Below are 18,460 nucleotides of genomic sequence, written 5' to 3'. Positions count from 1 at the left end.
AGAAACTCACTCTAAACTTCATCCACTTTCCCTCTGTCAGCAAAACAATTAACCGCGGAAACATTTGGGAAAATAAGTTACAGAGAATCATTCATTTTGGATATGAAACCACTTCCTAAGAAATTTAGCTAATAAACAAAAGCATGATCAAAGAGAAATTGGAATAATTTTTTTAGAAACTTCCCAGTAAATTTAGTAAATAAAGAGCGCATGATTGCGAAAGTTGACATCTTTTAACTGAAAAAATAACCTCATACTAACTTAGCTAAGAAAGAACGCATGATCTAAGAGAAATTGGCATCCCTTGTCTAAGAAAGTAACCATTTCCTAATAACTTTAGCTAAATAAATAACGCATGATCTTAAAGCAAAATTGACATCTTTTATCTGGGAAGTTAACCTCTTCCGACTAAATTTAGCTAAGAAAGCTCACCATCAAAGAGAAATTAACTATTTCCTGATAAGTTTAGCTAACAAACAGAGTATGACCTTAAAATAAATTGGGAAGTTAACCTCTTCCGAATAAATTTAACTAAGGAACAGAGCATGGTCGAAGAGAAATTGGCATCTCTTGTTTAAAAATTAACCATTAACTATTTTTTTGTAACTGTAGCTAATAAATAGGGCACGATCTTAAAAGACATTGGCACCTTCGATCTGGGAAGTTAAACTCTCTCGAATGAATTTAGCTAAGGAAACGCATGATCGAGAAGAAATTGGCATCTCTTGTCTAAGAAATTAACCACTTTCTAATAATTTTAGCTACTAAACGAAGAGTATGACCTTAAAATAAATTGACATCTTTTATCTGGGAAGTTAATCTCTTCCGAATAAATTTAGCTAAGAAACAGAGCATGATTGAAGAGAAATTGGCAGCTCTTGGCTAAGAAATTAACATCATTAACTATTTCTAATAACTTTAGCTAATAAATAGCGCATGATCGTAAAAGACATTGGTAACTTTTATCTGGGAAGTTAACCTCTTTTGTATAAATTTAGCCAAGAAATAAAGCATGATTGAAGAGAAATTGTCTAAGAAATTAACCATTTCCTAATAGATAACGCATAATCAAAATTGCGCCTTTTATGTGGGTAGTTAACCTCTTAGAAATAAATTTAGCTAAGAAAGCGAATGACAGAAGAGAAATTAACCCTTTCCTGATAACTTTAGCTAATAAACAGAGCATGATCTTAAAAGAAACTGACATCGTTTATCTGAGAAGTTAACCTCTTCTGAATAAATTTAGCTAAGAAATGAAGCATGATTGAAGAGATATTGGAATCTCTTGTCTAAGAAATTAACCATTAACCATTTCCTGATAAATTTAGCTAATAGATAGCGCATGATCGAAATTGCGCCTTTTATGTGGGTAGTTAACCTCTTAGAAATAAATTTAGCTTAGAAAGCGTATGACAGAAGAGAAATTAACTCTTTCCTGATAACTTTAGCTAATAAACAGCGCATGATCTTAAAAGAAACTGACATCGTTTATCTGGGAAGTTAAGCTCTTCCGAATAAACTTAGCTAAGGAAGAGAGCATGATTGAAGAGAAATTGACATCTCTTGTCAAAGAATAATAATAAATTTAGCTAATAAAAAGCGCATGATCGTGAAAAGAAATTGACATCTCTTATGTGGTGGAGTTAACCTCTTGCGAATAAATTTAGCTAACGAACAGCGCATGATCGAAGAGAGATTGACCACTCATTCAAAGACCGAAGCTAAAATAAATCTGAAACAAAATTGGAAAAAAACAAAAACACATTATCGTGATCGGCAATTGTCCGACCACGAAAGAGTGACGTAAGCAAGCGAAAGGGTCAAGAAACTGCGCAATTCGAGAGCGAAATGCAAGCGGGAGCACACTCACCTCTATTCCTGGCTGCATGGCAGACATAAGCGAGCGTACAGAGAACGCTGAAGAGGAAAATCTTAGGCAATCCACACAAGCGTGCTTTCCTGGGGCTAAATATTAGCCCGTAGTCAGTAACCATGTCGACAGGGCGGGACGTAAACATAGCAGACGACGGAACAGCGGAGGATCGTCAAAATGCCTCGGTACGCCACTTATGACGCGGGGTTGCTATCGAAGCTTTCTGTCACCCATCGCATCGGATGGACGTACACGGCTGCGGTTCTTCCCTTTTTTTTCCTTTGCGCACTCACACACAAACACAAATCTCCGGTCGAAGTACACCGTCGTAATAGTAAAGCGGTCGCGTGCGCTTGGCGCCCACGCGGTAAACTTGTCTTCTGCCAGGCGAACTCTCATAAAATACGCTTTTGTCGCTGGCGGACGAAAACTGTTTGCTGTTTGCGAGTCGCTTCGAGCGCAGTTCGAACTCTGCGGGACATATTATTAAGAGACCTCCCCCGCCTATTGTACTCCCGTGCACCTTTCCGACACTGGAAACGGGCGGTCAGTGGATTGAGAGTTTGGCGGGAGGATGGAGCGATTTCTCGAGCCACGGCTACTTAGATCCGCTCACACTGGTACAAACAAATTTCACCGCGGCTTTTATAGGGCTCCGGTCGCCTCACGCAGGCACACGTCACGACCTAAGCGGGGCGCTTCGGTCGATAGAAGCGGCAAGTGAGCGTCCCTCGGTAGTGCGGCCTTTGCTCCACTGGCGATATCGTAGTAAAAGCGGGAGATGCTTTTCGTTCCGAGTGTGTTTTCCCTGCAAGCATGTGCTGATGTGCAGGGAAGACCGCTTTGCAGGGGCACACATCTGGGATTATGTATCAGTTCGCGAATCTTCTTCCGACCGATTGGTAAGTTTGTTTATTTGTTTTTAAATTTCCAGTTTACTCGTTATGATGGAACGCGGGAAGAATGAAATTTGCGTTTTCTTTTTTTAATCTTGGAATGGTTAATGAGAGAGGGTGGAAATGAGAAAGCTTGTCCTCAGATGGTGATTGTTGGTTTTATTAATTTTGGGGTTTGTTTTCTGGATTTTATCGGTGGATTATTTTATTATAGCACAGGGATACTTGAGGGTCATTTACAGTAAAGGTGGTAAATATGGCAGAAAGCTTTATAATAAAAACAAGTCTCGATTTTAGATGTATGATAATGAATAATTTCTTTTTAATATTTTAGAAGGAGAACATCTCTTTCTCTTTCATCTGCATTTCCGCATCTATCGTCTCTCATTCTTTCTCTCTTCCCCCATCACTTTCTTTTTGTCAATTCCCACCTCTCTCTTTCTCTCATTCTGTTCAATGTCGCCAATCTCCAGTTGTCTTTTTCTTCCCTCTATTTCTGTCTCATTGCCATTTTTGTCTCTTATTCTCTCTCTCTCTCTATCTCATTTTTGTTTCTGATTCTCTGTCATTTTTGTCTTTCATTCTCTCTCATTTCTCTCTCTCATTCTCTTTCTGTTTGTCTATTTCCTTCATCCTCTCATACTCTGTCTCTTCCTCTCTCTCTTTTCCTCTTTCTCCTTATTTATTCCTTCACGTTTATCAGTCTTTTTATATCGTTTTTACACGTCTATGCCTGTATCTTAATCATTCAATCATTCCCTCTCTCTCTCTCTCTCTCCTCTCTCTCTCTCTCTCTCTCTCTCTCTCTCTCTCTCTCTCTCTCTCTCTCTCTCTCTCTCTCTCTCTTCACTCTCTCTTCACTCTTTCTTCCTTTGTTATCAATCTCCACTTGTCTCTTTCTTTTCCTCATTCCGGTTGTTGTGGTCAATCTCCAGTTGTCTCTTTTTTCAACTGTTTTTGTCTCTCTATCATTTTCCCTCTCTCATTTCTCTCCTCTCATTCTTGTTTTTCATTCTCTCTCACTTCTCCCTCTCTCCCATTCTCTTTCTATTTTTATATTTCCTCCATTCCTTCGTACTTTTTATCTGTATCTCGTTCTTTCTTCATATTTCTATATCTCTTGACTTTGTCACTCTCTCTCTCTCTCTCTCTCTCTCTCTCTCTCTCTCTCTCTCTCTCTCTCTCTCTCTCTCTCCTTTCGTATTTATCATTTTCTCTTTTATCAGTCTTTCAATATCTGTCGGTTTTCCATGTTTATACCTCTCTCTGTCTTAATCATTCCATCTGTCTCTTTCGCTTTCTGTCTCTCTTTCTTCCCACTTTTCTGGTCTGTGTTTCTCTCTTTCTTGTCATTTCCTACTTGCCTCTTTCTTTCAGCTCTTTCTCTCTCTCTCTCTCTCTCTCTCTCTTTCATCAGTCTTTCTCTATATGTCGGTTTTCCATGTCTGTGCCTCTCTTAATCATTCCCCCTCTTCTTTTGATCTCTCTTTGTTGTCAATATCTACTTGTCTCTTTCTTTTAGCTCTTTCTGTCTGTCTCTCTTTCTCTTTTTATTCAGTTTTAGATGACAAAAATATTAAAAGAAATACTGCATTAATTCAAATGAAGTGTGTCTGTCAAAATATACATTTTTTATTTTAAACACATTAATGTAATCTCCTTTCTCTTGAACGTAGATTAGAGATTATCTCTTGATAATCTGCAAAGATTAATTCTTTGTCTTTCGTGCAGCAATTATAAAATGACGTCTTACAGGAGAAAACTTGGCCAGAGACTTTGCAGCATTTGATTGGCAGTGATAATAAGGAGCAGTTCATCATTTGAACAAAGGAGATGTCATCTGTTGTGGGAGAGAAGACTGAGATGGTGGTGGAGGAGGAGGTAAGTAGAATGTAGTTTTTGAATCTTGAAAGGACAAAGGAATTCTAATAGATTGTAAGACACGATGAGAGACAGAGGGATGGAGGGGAGAAAATTGCAAAGGAGAATGAAGATTTTAATAAAATTTATTAATTATAAAACGATTTAAAGAGCAAATGATCAAATTAAGCGCCTATATGGAGAGCATCCATGATTATCCAGACGTGGAGATGCTGCTTGAGAGAAATGATCAGCAAAATGATTGTAAAATGCTTGAATATGATCGAATTTTCGAAATAAGATCGACAAATTATAATTCTATGATAAAACAAGGTTTGGCACAGACCGCATCCAGATTCTTTATCTGGTTGATATGCTGCCTAAACAAAATGACAAAATGATAGTAAGTCTTGATAGTAAAATTATAGTAAGATGATTTAAGGAAGATGAACCAGTTAAGTTTGCGTCCAGAGAGCACGGTGATACTGAGAAACAAAATAACAAAATGATAGTGAAATGCTTTTAAAAGATAGTAAAATGGCTGAAACATTTATAGAATGATAATAAATGTCTTTATTAGATAGTTAGATGATCAAAGGAAGATGAACCAGTTACGTTTTCGTACAGAGAGCATCCAGACACCATGCTAAGAAACAAAATAACAAAATGATAGTGAAATCTTTTTAAAAGATAGTAAAAAATCGAAACATTTATAGAGTGATAGTAAAATGTCTTTATTTGATAGTAAAATTATCGAAGGAAGATGAATTAGTTATACATTTTCGTACAGAAAGCATCCACGATTATTCCAGAAACAGAGATGCTGAGAAACAAAATAACAAAATGATAGTGAGCTTTTAAAAGATAGTAAGAGAGGTCGAAACATTTATGGAATGATAGTAAAATTTCTTTATTAGATAGTAAGATGAACCAGTTATATTTTCGCACAAAGAGCATCCAGACACGATGCTGAGAAACAAAATAATAAAATGATAGTGAAATGCTTTTAAAAGATAGTAAAAGAGGTCGAAACATTTATAGAATAATAGTAAAATGATCGAAGGAAGATGAATTAGTTATACGTTTTCGTACAGAAAGCATCCACGATTATTCCAGAAACAGAGATGCTGAGAAACAAAATAACAAAATGATAGTGAAATGCTTTTAAAAGATAGTAAAATGGCCGAAACATTTATAGAATGATAGTAAATGTCTTTATTAGATAGTAAGATGATAAAAGGAAGACGACCAGTTAAGTTTTCGTACAGAGAGCATCCAGACACCATGCTGAGAAACAAAATAACAAAATGGCAGTGAAATGCTTTTAAAAGATAGTAAAAGGCCGAACTATTTATAGAATGATAGTAAAATGTCTTTATTTGATAGTAAAATGATCGAAGGAAGATGAATTAGTTATATGTTTTCGTACAGAAAGCACCCACGATTATTCCAGAAACAGTGATTCTGAGAAACAAAATAACAAAATGATAGTGAGCTTTTAAAAGATAGTAAAAGGGGTAGAAACATTTATAGAATAATAGTAAGATGATAAAAGGAAGTTGAACCAGTTAAGTTTTCGTACAGAGAGCATCCAGACACGATGCTGAGAAATAAAATAACAAAATGATAGTGAAATGCTTTTAAAAGATAGTAAAATGGCTGAAACATTTATAGAATAAGAGTAAAATATCTTTATTTGATAGTAAAATGATCGAAGGAAGATGAATCAGTTACTTTTTTGTACAGAGAGCATCCAGACACGATGCTGAGAAACAAAATAACAAAATGATAGTGAAATTCTTTTAAAAGATAATAAGAAGTCGAAACGTTTATAGAATGATAGTAAAATGTCTTTGTTAGATAGTAAGATGATCAAAGGAAGATGAACCAGTTACGTTTTCGTACAGAGAGCATCCAGATACGATGCTGAGAAACAAAATAACAAAATGATAGTGAAATCTTTTTAAAAGATAGTAAAAAATCGAAACATTTATAGAGTGATAGTAAAATGTCTTTATTTGATAGTAAAATGATCGAAGGAAGATGAATTAAGAAAAAAGATGAATTAGTTACGTTTTCGTACAGAAAACATCCACGATTATTCAGACACGAAGATGCTGAGAAACAAAATAACAAAATGATAGTGAAATCATTTTAAAAACGGAAAATGACCAAAAAAGTTATACAGTGATAGTAAAATGTCTTTATTTCATAGTAAAATTATATTAAGATGATCGAAGAAAGATGACCAGTTACGTTTTTGTACAGAAAGCATCCAGACACCATGCTGAGAAACAAAATAACAAAATTGCAGAAATGCTTTTAAAAGATAGTAAAAGAAGTCGAAACATTTATAGAATGTTAGTAAAATGTCTTTATTAGATAGTAAGATGATCAAAGGAAGTTGAACCAGTTATGTTCTCGCACAGAGAGCATCCAGACACCATGCTGAGAAACAAAATAACAAAATGATAGTGAGCTTTTAAAAGATAGTAAAAGAGGTCGAAACATTTATAGAATGATAGTAAGATGATCAAAGGAAGATGAATTAGTTATAAGTTTTCGTACAGAAAGCATTCATGATTAACCAGAAACTGAGATGCTGAGAAACAAAATAACAAAATGATAGTAAAATGCTTTTAAAAGATAGTAAAATGAGCGAAGTCAGATGAACAAAAATCAGGCATCTACAAAACCAGAATACGGGTTCACACCAAAAGCATCCACAATTATTTCAGAAACAGGGATGATGCTGAAATGAAATGACAGAATGATAGTAAGATAGTAAAATGATTGAAGGATCACTTTGGGCTTGCAGTAATACGATAAGTTTCGAAAGGAGGGCTTTCGCGATTATTCCAGACACGGAGATGCTGTCGAAACGAAATGATAGTTTCTTCGTACAATCTTTGCTCCTCCGAGTGAAGATGTTTTATGCATAGCGTTTTCGGGTATTGTGCGCATGAGCAGCTCCAAATGATTTGTGTGGATTCGCGGAAGCCTTTCGTTCTATCCCGTGTTCTGTAGATGTTCAATTTGATACGCTCTGGGATTGTTCGTCGCCAATTGTGCGCTCCCGAAACTATTTGATTCGTGGCGTCTGCTCGGGGTGTACGCAATACGAGCGAGCGAGCGAAGAAAAGAGAATTTTTTATGATTTTTTTCTTCCCTTTTGCCTTTTTCTTTACACGCACGCCAAAACAAGATTGATCTATCACCGATTTAGTATGCCAGTGAACACACTTCAATAGTAACACCATATGGTTAAGAAATTCCCCAATCTCTCTCTCTCTCTCTCTATCTATCTATCTTGCACTTGTTCTGTGGAGGTACCATTCTTCTCGGAACTGCATATTGTAATGCATGTTTCATGGGCTTCCGAGAACACGCAGAGAGAGAGAGAAGAGAATTTTGATCGCGATCTTCGATTTAAGTGAGGCGTATCTGTTTTTAAAAATATTTACCATTACTCGGCTAATCGCTCAATCAACGTCTGTCATTCTCTTCATTTATCCCCTCGTAAATTCGCTAGTATTGGGCACCAGTAGCTTTCCAGATTCATTTTTATCGAAAAATGAATCTGTCTTTTCTTTCGGACTGAAATTTCTCCTAATTCTCGTGGTGCTGCTTCGGTACTTTTGTACTTTCACTTGACTAATCGGACCACAGCAAATAGTTTTCGAATGTTGGGCGTACTCTCTGTCTCTCTTCAAATTACGAAATTTAATATAAATACAATGAATAATTTTTAACTCATTATGATCGCTCTCTCTATCTATCTTTCTAATCCCTTTCGTTGTCACTCTTTCTCTCTTCATCTGCCATTTTAGTCTCTTTCTTTCTCATAATTTCTTCCTTTATTTGTGTTACTTCTCCCTCTTTCTCTATCTCTCTCTCTTCGTTTTTCTGGTCTCTTTCTAGTCGCCTTTTTTCTATCTGTCTGTCTTTCTCGCTCTTTCTCTCTTTATCTGTCTTTATAATCTTTTTCCCTCTCCCTCCCTAACCCTTTCTTTGTCATTCATTCTCTGTTTATCTCTCTTTTTCTGTCTCTCTTTCTCTCTTCATCTCTATAGTCCCTTTTGTTCTCACTTTTCCGCTCGTCTTTTCCGTCTTTCGGATCTCTTTCGTTCTCACTCTTTCTCTCTTTCTGTTCGCATTCTTTCTCATTCTCTTTATCTCGCTTTCTAATCTCTTTCGTCCTCTCTTTATCTATTTTTTATGATCCTTTTCTTTCGCATTCTTTCTTCTCTCTGTCCTCCTAACCCTTTCGTTCTCATTCTTTCTCTCTTTTTTGTCTGTCTAGTCTTATTTTTCTTTCTTTTTCACCCTTTTTCTATTTGTTTGTCTTTCACATCCTCTCCTTTTCTTTCTTTCTCTCTCTCTCTCTCTCTCTCTCTTTGCATGGCTTTCTTATTCTTTCTCTCTCTTTCTGACTCTTTCTCTCTTTATATCTCTTCTCACTCTTTCTCTCTTTATATCTCTTCTCACTCTTTCTCTCCTTATGCCTCTTCTCACTGTTTCTCTCTTTGTGTCGCTTCTCACTCTTTCTCTCTTTATCTGTCTTCCTAGTCGCTCTTTTTCACGATTTTTTTATTTGTCTTTGTTATACTTCCTCGCTTCTTGTCTTTCTCTCTGTATGTTTTTTTACTTTTTCTCTTTTAGTATCCCTTTCTGGTCTCTTTCTTTCTCATTCTTACTGTCTATCTACCTTTCTGATCTGTGTTCTTCTAAATCGCTCGCTTTCCTTTATCTTTGTCTTTCACAATCTCTCTCTCTCTCTCTTTCTCTCTCTTTCTAGCCGCCTTTTTCCTTATGCTTTCTCTCTTTATCTGTCTTTATAATCCTTTTCTTTCGCACTGTTTCTCTCTCCGTGTACTCCTAACCCTTCCTTTCTCACTCTTTCTCTCTTTATTTGTCTTTCTAGTCTCATTCTTTCTCTCTTTTTCTGTCTCTCCAGTCTCTTTCGCCCTTTCTCTCTTTGATTGCCTTTCACACCTTTCGTCTCTTTTCTGTCTTTCTATCACTCTGTCTCATGTATGTCTTTCTTACTCTTTCTCACTTTGTCTTTCATATTCTTTCTCACTGGTATGTCTTTCTTACTCTTTCTCTTTTTGCCTTTCTGTCTCTCTTTCTCTGTATTTCCCACTTTTACTCTCTTTGTCTGGCTTCCCACTCTTTCTCTCTTTATCTATCTTTCTAGCCTTCTTTTTCTGACTATACCTTTGTTTTTCTAGTCTCTAATTCTTGTCTTCCTAATCTCTTTCTTCTTCGCTCTTTTTCTCTTTGTTTATCTTTCACATCCTTCCTCTCTTTTTCACTCTGTCTCTCTTCGTATGTCTTTCTTACTCTTTCTCTCTTAGTATATCTTTCTGTATCCCTTTCTCTATGTTTCTAGTCTTTCAGTCTTTCTTTCTCACTCAATGTCTATCTGTCTTTCTAATTTCTGCCTTTCTTAATCTCTCGCTTTCATTTATGTTTGTCTTTCACATTCTCTCCTCTCTCTCATGCTTTCTTTCTGTTTTATCTTCAACCCTAAGAAGAGCGAGCCCTAGATAAAAATCGGTCTTAATCCAAATTTGGGGCAACAGCAGACAGCACGTGACATTTAAATTCAAAAATATCTATTAATAAATAAAAGGAGAATAGTTGTTCCATCAAGAAAGTATTATGATACATCAATATTGTAAAAATATTCCATTCCATCCTTCCAACATACACTGCGCTTGTTACAGAAATTGATAATGTAAAAGCGCCGGCCCTGCCCTCAAGACACATCTATTCCTGGACCCGGTTAAAGTTTAAGAAGAATATATGCTGTTCATATGTTCGCTACCATTTACTCCCAATGATAGAGGTTTAAGAGGGATTAAGTATACCGGTGTGGTTAGTGGATGGTGATTATGTGTACCATAAAACCACATTTTCTTGGTATCGGTTATCAAACATTTATTTTTATTGGTCTACTAGAGCCGATGTTACGAACAGAATTACAGGCATCAAATATACTACAAATATCGCTGCAAGTCCGCTTAATATCCAGCATAACGTCCCAACTACACCCTGGGTAGACGTCAGCTATTTTATGTACTTCAGTTTCTTCAGTCCTTCGCTCCAGATGAGAGATAGAAGCAAGGGCTGTTCATAAAGTAGTGGCTGTAGCGCAAATATCAAAAGTTGCAGGGACTCATTTATATAAAATACGAGTGCAGCCCACTACTTTATAAACAGCCCTAAAATATAGATATTTAGCATCTAACCCGTTTTCAAAGGATTTTTCTCTCTACTTTTCATTCCTATTTACGTATTCGGAATGTAATCTCCTTATAGGAATACGAATGTGCTTAAAAGAAACGTCAAAGAAGGTTATATATACTGTCATGCTCAAAAAAATAGGCACAGAGTTCTAGTTATTAACTGTACAAACAAAGTATGAAACTTTGGAGTTTGGTTCTGAATGGATTGTAATGGAAAATCTATTGATGCGAGTACCAAGAGGGGATTGGTGCCTCTCTCTGTGCATCTTAAATGAATTTTAATATAGATAACTTATACCTTGGTGGAAGTAAATTACTGTACCTTTAATCTTAAATCCACCCGAGGCACAGGATTTTATGTTTGAGATGAAGAAAAGCAATTTGTTGATTTGGTACACCGTCTGATTACTTTTAATAAATCGGATAAAAGCGCGTTTGAGGTTAAATATTTGCTGATAACTCGAAAATGACCATTATAATGACTGCAAGAGATGAATTCATTATCCACGTTTCAAGAGCATGTTTTCTACCCACTTTTCAATTTTGTTATGGAAACGTTCGATGTAAAAATCAATTATGCCAATGCTCTTGCGCAACTTTGTTTAGGCAGGTAATATTGCTTTCTGTATGGATTACTTTTCCAGTAAAATTTAAAATATTGAAGGGTTGTGATAAATTGTTTGTGAAAAGCTTTTAAATTGCGCCCGGTGGAGTTGCAGATGGAAGACATTAAGCGTTGCAATATCTCGTGCGGTTTTGATGATTGCCTAAAATTAATAATTCTCTGAATTTTGCTTTATCCCGTTTAAAAAGAGTTTTCTTTTAAAAGTGTAATTCTGTTAAAATTTTGTTAATTTTTAATTTTTAAAAAAATTTAAATTTATAAATTAAAAAATTTTAAATTTAAATATTTCACAAAGCTAAAACCGAAATATTATAACTTAAATTGCGTTATTCGATAATGATTAATAAAATGTCTATAACTGTTAATTATGGATAAAATATTGGCTAATAAAATGGTTAATATAAAAAATGATTAATGTTCAATAACAAGAAATGGTTAATGTTTAATAAAAATATAAGGTTAATCGTATGGTTCATGTTTAATAAAAATATATGGTTAATTATATGATTAATTTTTAATAAAAATATAAGGTTAATTAAATGGTTAATATTTAATAAAAATATATGGTTCATGTTTAATAAAAATATATGGTAGATGTTTAATAGACATATGGTTCATGTTTAATAAAAATATAAGGTTAATTATATGGTAGTATTTAATAAAAATATATGGATAATCATATGGTTCATGTTTAATAAAAATATAAGGTTAATTATACGTTAATATTTAATAAAAATATATGGTTAATCATATGGTTCATGTTTAACTAAAATATATGGTTAATCATATGGTTCATGTTTAATAAAAATATAAGGTTCATTAAATAGTTAATATATAATAAAAATATATGGTTCTTGTTTAATAAAAATGTAAGGTTAATTATACTGTTAGTATTTAATAAAAATATAAGGTTAATTATACGTTAATATTTAATAAAAATATATGGTTAATCATATGGTTCATGTTTAACTAAAATATATGGTTAATCATATGGTTCATGTTTAATAAAAATATAAGGTTCATTAAATAGTTAATATATAATAAAAATATATGGTTCTTGTTTAATAAAAATGTAAGGTTAATTATACTGTTAGTATTTATTAAAAATATAAGGTTAATTATACGTTAATATTTAATAAAAATATATGGTTAATCATATGGTTCATGTTTATTAAAATATATGGTTAATTATATTATTAGTATTTAATAAAATATAAGGTTAATTATATTATTAGTATTTAATAAAATATAAGGTTAATTATACATTAATATTTAATAAAATTATATGGTTAATCATATGGTTTATGTTTAATAAAAATATAAGGTTAATTATACTTTAATATTTAATAAAAATATATGGCTAATTATATGATTCATGTTTATTAAAATATATGGGTAACCATATGGTTAATGTTTAATTAAATATATGGTTAATCATATGATTCATGTTTAATAAAAATATAAGGTTAATTAAATAGTTAATATTTAATAAAAATATATGGTTCTTGTTTAATAAAAATGTAAGGTTAATTATATTGTTAGTATTTAATAAAAATATAAGGTTAATTACAGGGTTAATATTTAATAAAAATATATGGTTAATCATATGGTTCATGTTTATTAAAATATGTGGTTAATGTTTAATAAACATATGGTTAATGTTTAATAAACATATGGTTAATTATATGTTTAACGTATAATAAAATGAAATGGTTATTGTTTAATAGAAAGAAATGGTCCTTGTTAACTGTAAAGAAATGGTTAATAAAATAGTTAATGTCAAGTTTAAAGAAAGAGCAAATAAGATGGTTCGTAATGGATAAAAAATGGTTTTATGGATTCAATGGTTTATGGCTAATAAAAAATTTTAAAAGTTAACTGAAATAGTTAACAAAAATTAAAATTTTTTAAATGAAATTGGCTGGTTAATACAAATTGTTAGTCTATATGGTCGATAATAGTTAATAATGGATACAAAATTGGCTAATAAAATGTTTAACATAAAATAGCTAATATATTAATATGAACCATTAGCCATTTTATGTTAATATGAACCAGAAATGGTTTATATTAACTGTAAATAAATTATTAATGTTAACTTTAAATAATGTTTAAAGAAATGGTTAATGTTAACTGTAAAGCAATGGTTATTGTTAACTCTAAAGAAATGGTTAATAAAATGGTTCATAATTGATAAAAATCGACTTGGTGAGGTCAACGGTTAATGGTTAATAAAAATCCTTAAAAAGGAATGGTTATTAACTGAAATAGTTAAGAAAAATTAAAATTTTAAAAAGTAATTCTATGATTAATAAAATGAAATTGTTAATATAAATTGTCAATAAATGTTGATGACAGAAATAGTCAGGTAATAAAATGGTTATTTTAATAAAAAGATTTTTAAAAAAGGTAGGTTTTTTAACTCAAATTTATTAAATAATAATCAAACCAAATAAAATAATAATTAAATAATAATCAAAGTTAATCATTAAATTAAAATGAAAATTGTAATTTTAAAATGAAATTTTGGGGTTAATAAAGAAATTATTAACAGAACGGTTAATGTTTGATCAAAAGAAATGGTTAATAAAATGGTTAATGTTTAATGAAATGAAATTTTTAACGAAACCATTGATAATCGATAAAAATCAATCGATCAATTGATCTTTGAAATGAACAGTCTATCACCATTCCATTTAGGAATTCATAAAAATTAATCTAACTGTTTGAGCTTTTATGATGATAAAAATGGAAGATTTAACGAACGTTTGCCATACACAACACGCATCTTATGCAGTAATTATTGTTTGTCTGTACTCGGGTAATCTGAGACCGCCTCATGATAAGAGATGGTATTAAATGGATGTAAAAAAATTCGACAAAATAAATTGGACCGAGTGGTCACACTGAAATTCCCACATGAAAACAAGGCAGTACCAAACAGCCTTTATCAGGTAATGAGGTGGATTTTATTCATGAGAATGACACGCAACCAGCATGTCGGCTGTCACGATTATTGATGGACTGTCTTGGTCCGTTCGGGAGAATATTTTTCTTTTACTTCCCTCCCTACCTATCTTCCATAATGCACTTCCATTTTGTTTACGATACGCTGACATAACCCTCCTACCTGTCTGGATGAATAAACTCGGAGGCGCAATTAACTACTGGAGTTAAAATGATTTGAATAAAAATATGACAGAATTTGAATTGGCTGCGCCTGGTCTGGAGTTGTCTTCAATGGAAATCTCTGAATAGATTTGTGGCAAAAATTTTAACTTTATAGCATTCTTTACTCTTTGCTTTTTAAATGATATTGTCCTGGTATTGAACTACAGTGAATTCAATTAGACACGTATCCATGGGTAGACTGTGATTCCATGGTGATGTCCTGGTAAGGGATTCCCATTCTGGTTCGATCTTATACCACACTACCGATATGGTAGTCATACTTTCAAGTAGCAAGGCAAATAAAATTTGAAATATGGCCTTAGTTGCTGATGCTCCTAAAACCCTACAACATGCGATCATAATAAAGAGCATTGTACAAAAAAAGAAAACTTGAGAAATTCTTCTTTTCTATTAACTGTACCCACAGTGTTATAAATAAAAGAATATTAAAAATTAATCACTAATCTGCAGAGATAATCTTATTGAAAAGGATTATAATGTAACAAAATACCTTTTAAGTTGAGCAGTATTTTTGAATAAAAAAACATCCTCGGGTAGAAACAAAAAACCTTCACTCCATAGAACGAAACATGAGCTCCACAAAAACAACAAAAAAACCCCAAAACGTTATTCTAATCCTTTTCCTTCAAGCATTTTCCGAAGCATATCTTATTAGGCTTAGAAATAAATTAGCTTTTTTTTATAGACTCTCATTACCCAATGGATAAACCTGTGTGTGTTGCAAAATTAGAACATGCTTTAACGCTATCTTTTTCTTTCGCAGTGCTAATGGATCTTGTCCACAAAGGTAGAACTGGAAGAATGTTCTCTCCGCGAATGAAGAACACCCCAAGGAGCGTGAGTTGTCTACCAAAAGGACAACTGTTTGAGTGAATGATCTTCCTTGGTCATTATCTACCATCGTGTTCGAAGCTCTCGGTCAAGACAAGCCCCACCTCTGACGTGATGTCATGTTTTCACAACCACTGACAACGAAAATAGTGTTAGGTGCTTTTTGTTGGCCTCTCACAGTAGCGTTCCATGCATAAAGAATGAGACCTCTCAAGCAATCGAGAAACAAATGGACCAGAGGAGAAATTCCGTGGTGTTTTTTTTTAATTGTTTTCTCAATGTCCTTTAATTGCCTCAGTGCTATCATCAACCCGATAACACCAAATATCATTTTATATTAATAAAATTGTTTAAATATGTAATTTCATGCGAATAATTTATTCTAAATCATTTATTTCCTCTTAGTATTGCTGAATTTTTAAATAAATAAACACGGTGGTAAGTAGTCTCATTTTATTTCACAATCTTGGGACATCTAATGAGCGTCTAGCGAGAAATTTGGAGGAAAATTATAAATATTATAATTCTGAGTACAAAAATTATCAGCCGCTAGATGTCGTTTTGTAGCCAGATCGCTATGGTTACGATAAGTCCACTAGATGTCGCATTGTAGCCATATCACTTTGTTTATTTAAGATTTTAAGATGGTTTCTTCAGTGAATATTCATAATTTTAGTAAAAATTATAAATTATATTAAAGATTTATATAAATCTTTAATAAAATTATTGTTCTATTATTAAAATATCATAAAGGAACATGGTTTTAATGAAGAAATGAAAATTATTTAGAATAAATAAATTAAAATCGCAGTTTCTTGCAGAAAATCTTATCTTTGCCTGAGACCCACTAACTCGGCCACAGAGAGAAAAATTCCATAAAAATTCTTCGAATCCGGTGTGAGGATAATTTCTCATTCTTAACCTTAAAAATACACATTTAAAAACAGACTAACTAGTTATATAAACTGACGAATGAAAATCCACTGTGCAATGGATATAAAATGTATTAATCCAAAGAAAGTAATCTCTCAAATTCCAATGTTATCATCAAGAGTTTTCTCAGTGTTGTACTGTAAATAAACAGCATTATAAACTTAAAATACAGTTCATTTTCAGCAATAATAGGATGATTGGTCGCTAAGGAGTTAACAGTTAGTAAAGGTTATAAAGAAATTTTAATTATTAGAATTCAATAAAGGATTTAATGATAAATTATCGCTCATATTTAGTACGATGAAACGAACTCTCCAAATAGATCAATAACCAAAAAACCTAATGGAAAGAAAGAAGTAGTTTCATAGAGAGAGGGAGCGTAATTTCTGACTTCATACGTGCCCATACTGGATGCTCCGAGAATGTTTCTTTCCTCTTTGATGGGTTGAAGTTTTGGAAATCACTTAAGAATGACCTCATTAAAATTTTCTTACGAAATCTTCTCACTGGAAGCAAAGAACACGTTCGTTTTATTACTAATAATATGAATCATTGCAGAATATTACCATTTCTCATTTTCATGCAACTTTTTTTCCGGATGTAATCTTTGGAATGCAGCTCAGGATTGTCACGTCTGTATACATCCGTATGGAAGATGTAATAACAGCTACGTGGTTCCGTATACATTGTTAATAGGGGTCATTTCACGAGGTGAAAGAAGGTTATTGCTGTAACTTTCCGTAAAGAGCGATTTTATGGACCAGCTATTCTGAGAATGGTCTTTTCTCTGCAAGGTGAGATTCACGTTTCGCATTAGCTGATTAATAAACTACAGTGAGAATGGCTATGAATAACATGGAGAGCTAATTAAATTTCCTTATGGGCGCTTCCTTGTGTGATGTAAATAGTTCTAAGATAAATTTCTTAATTGTCCTGATTGTTTTTTATTTTTTTTGAGTTTTGGTTTTTCTCCGGTTAAGCCAACTTCAAAGTGCTTCCAAGTTTGAAAACTGGAATGATTTTAAATTGTTGGCAACCACGAAAGTTTAAAAGTCTAAAAATTTTTAGACTTACAAACTGCCAAATTTGAATGAATCGTTTCGAATTTAAAAACTTTCAAATTTGAAAGAGTTTTTTTCGAATTTAAAGACTTTCAAATTTGAATGAATAATTTCGAATTTAAAGAATTTCAAATTTGAATGAATAATTTCGAATTTAAAGACATTCAAATTTGAATGAATAATTTCGAATTTAAAGACTTTCAAATTTGAATGAATAATTTCGAATTTTGAGACTTTTAAATTTCAATGAATTTTTTTCGAATTAAATACTTTGAAATTTAAATGAATATTTTCGAATTTGAAAAGTATCAAATTTGAATGGATTTTTTTTCGAATTTAAAGATTCAAAATGAATGAATATTTTCGAATTTTAAAACTTTCAAATTTAAATGAATTTTTTTCGAAATACAAACTTTCAAATTTGAATGATTTCTTTCCGAATTAAAAACTTTCACTTTGAAAATATTTTACTCAACTGGAAGTTTTTCGAATTTGAATATAATTTTTTTTTAACCGAAAGTTGACCACTTTGAACATTGATTTTTTTTCAACCGAAAGTTTCTCAAATTATAAAATATGACTTTTTTGTAGACTGATAGTTTTTAAAACTTTAAACTTTAATCTTTTTCCAGAGAACGTGGGCAAATTTGAAAAAAAATATTTTTTTTTCAACTGAGAGTTTAAGTTTAAGACTTTGAAAATATGAAAAATTTGAGACTGAAAATTTTCCAATTTGAAAATACATACATTTTTTTCTACAGAGAGTTTAAATTTTGAAAATATGACTTTTTTTGCTGAAAATTTTGCGAATTAATTTTTACACGGATGGTTTTAAGATTTGAAAATATCATTTTTATTGCTGAAAGTTTTCCAGAATTGAAAATATAAATTTTTCTTCGCTAGAAAAGTTTTTAAAATTCGCAAATATAAACTTT

At 32.4% G+C, this 18,460-nt stretch overlaps 1 protein-coding gene and 1 long non-coding RNA gene across 2 annotated transcripts in view; one reads left to right on the top strand and one right to left on the bottom strand.

Annotated features, from left to right (window-relative positions):
• LOC150075445 (uncharacterized) overlaps nt 1-2,479 on the bottom strand; it is a 244,358-nt gene extending 241,879 nt beyond the window's left edge. Inside the window, exon 1 of the mRNA XM_090389152.1 lies at nt 1,871-2,479. Within this exon, the coding sequence (XP_090245278.1) occupies nt 1,871-2,018 (148 nt within the window). The 5' untranslated portion in view covers nt 2,019-2,479. The remainder of the gene's footprint in view (nt 1-1,870) is intronic.
• A 162-nt stretch (nt 2,480-2,641) lies between these two features.
• Nucleotides 2,642-15,876, top strand: LOC150075444 (uncharacterized). Its single transcript, XR_016547918.1, has 3 exons — nt 2,642-2,775; nt 4,501-4,650; nt 15,464-15,876. It is a non-coding gene; the product is annotated as an uncharacterized LOC150075444 (long non-coding RNA).
• The last annotated feature ends 2,584 nt before the right edge of the window (nt 15,877-18,460 follow it).

Source organism: Mastigoproctus giganteus, chromosome 14, assembly GCF_048544385.1.
Source record: "Mastigoproctus giganteus isolate SK-2022 chromosome 14, ASM4854438v1, whole genome shotgun sequence".
Taxonomy (NCBI): Eukaryota; Metazoa; Arthropoda; class Arachnida; order Uropygi; family Thelyphonidae; genus Mastigoproctus; species Mastigoproctus giganteus.
Note: the sequence above shows the minus strand (reverse complement) of the source record. Positions and strands in the feature narration are given on the sequence as shown.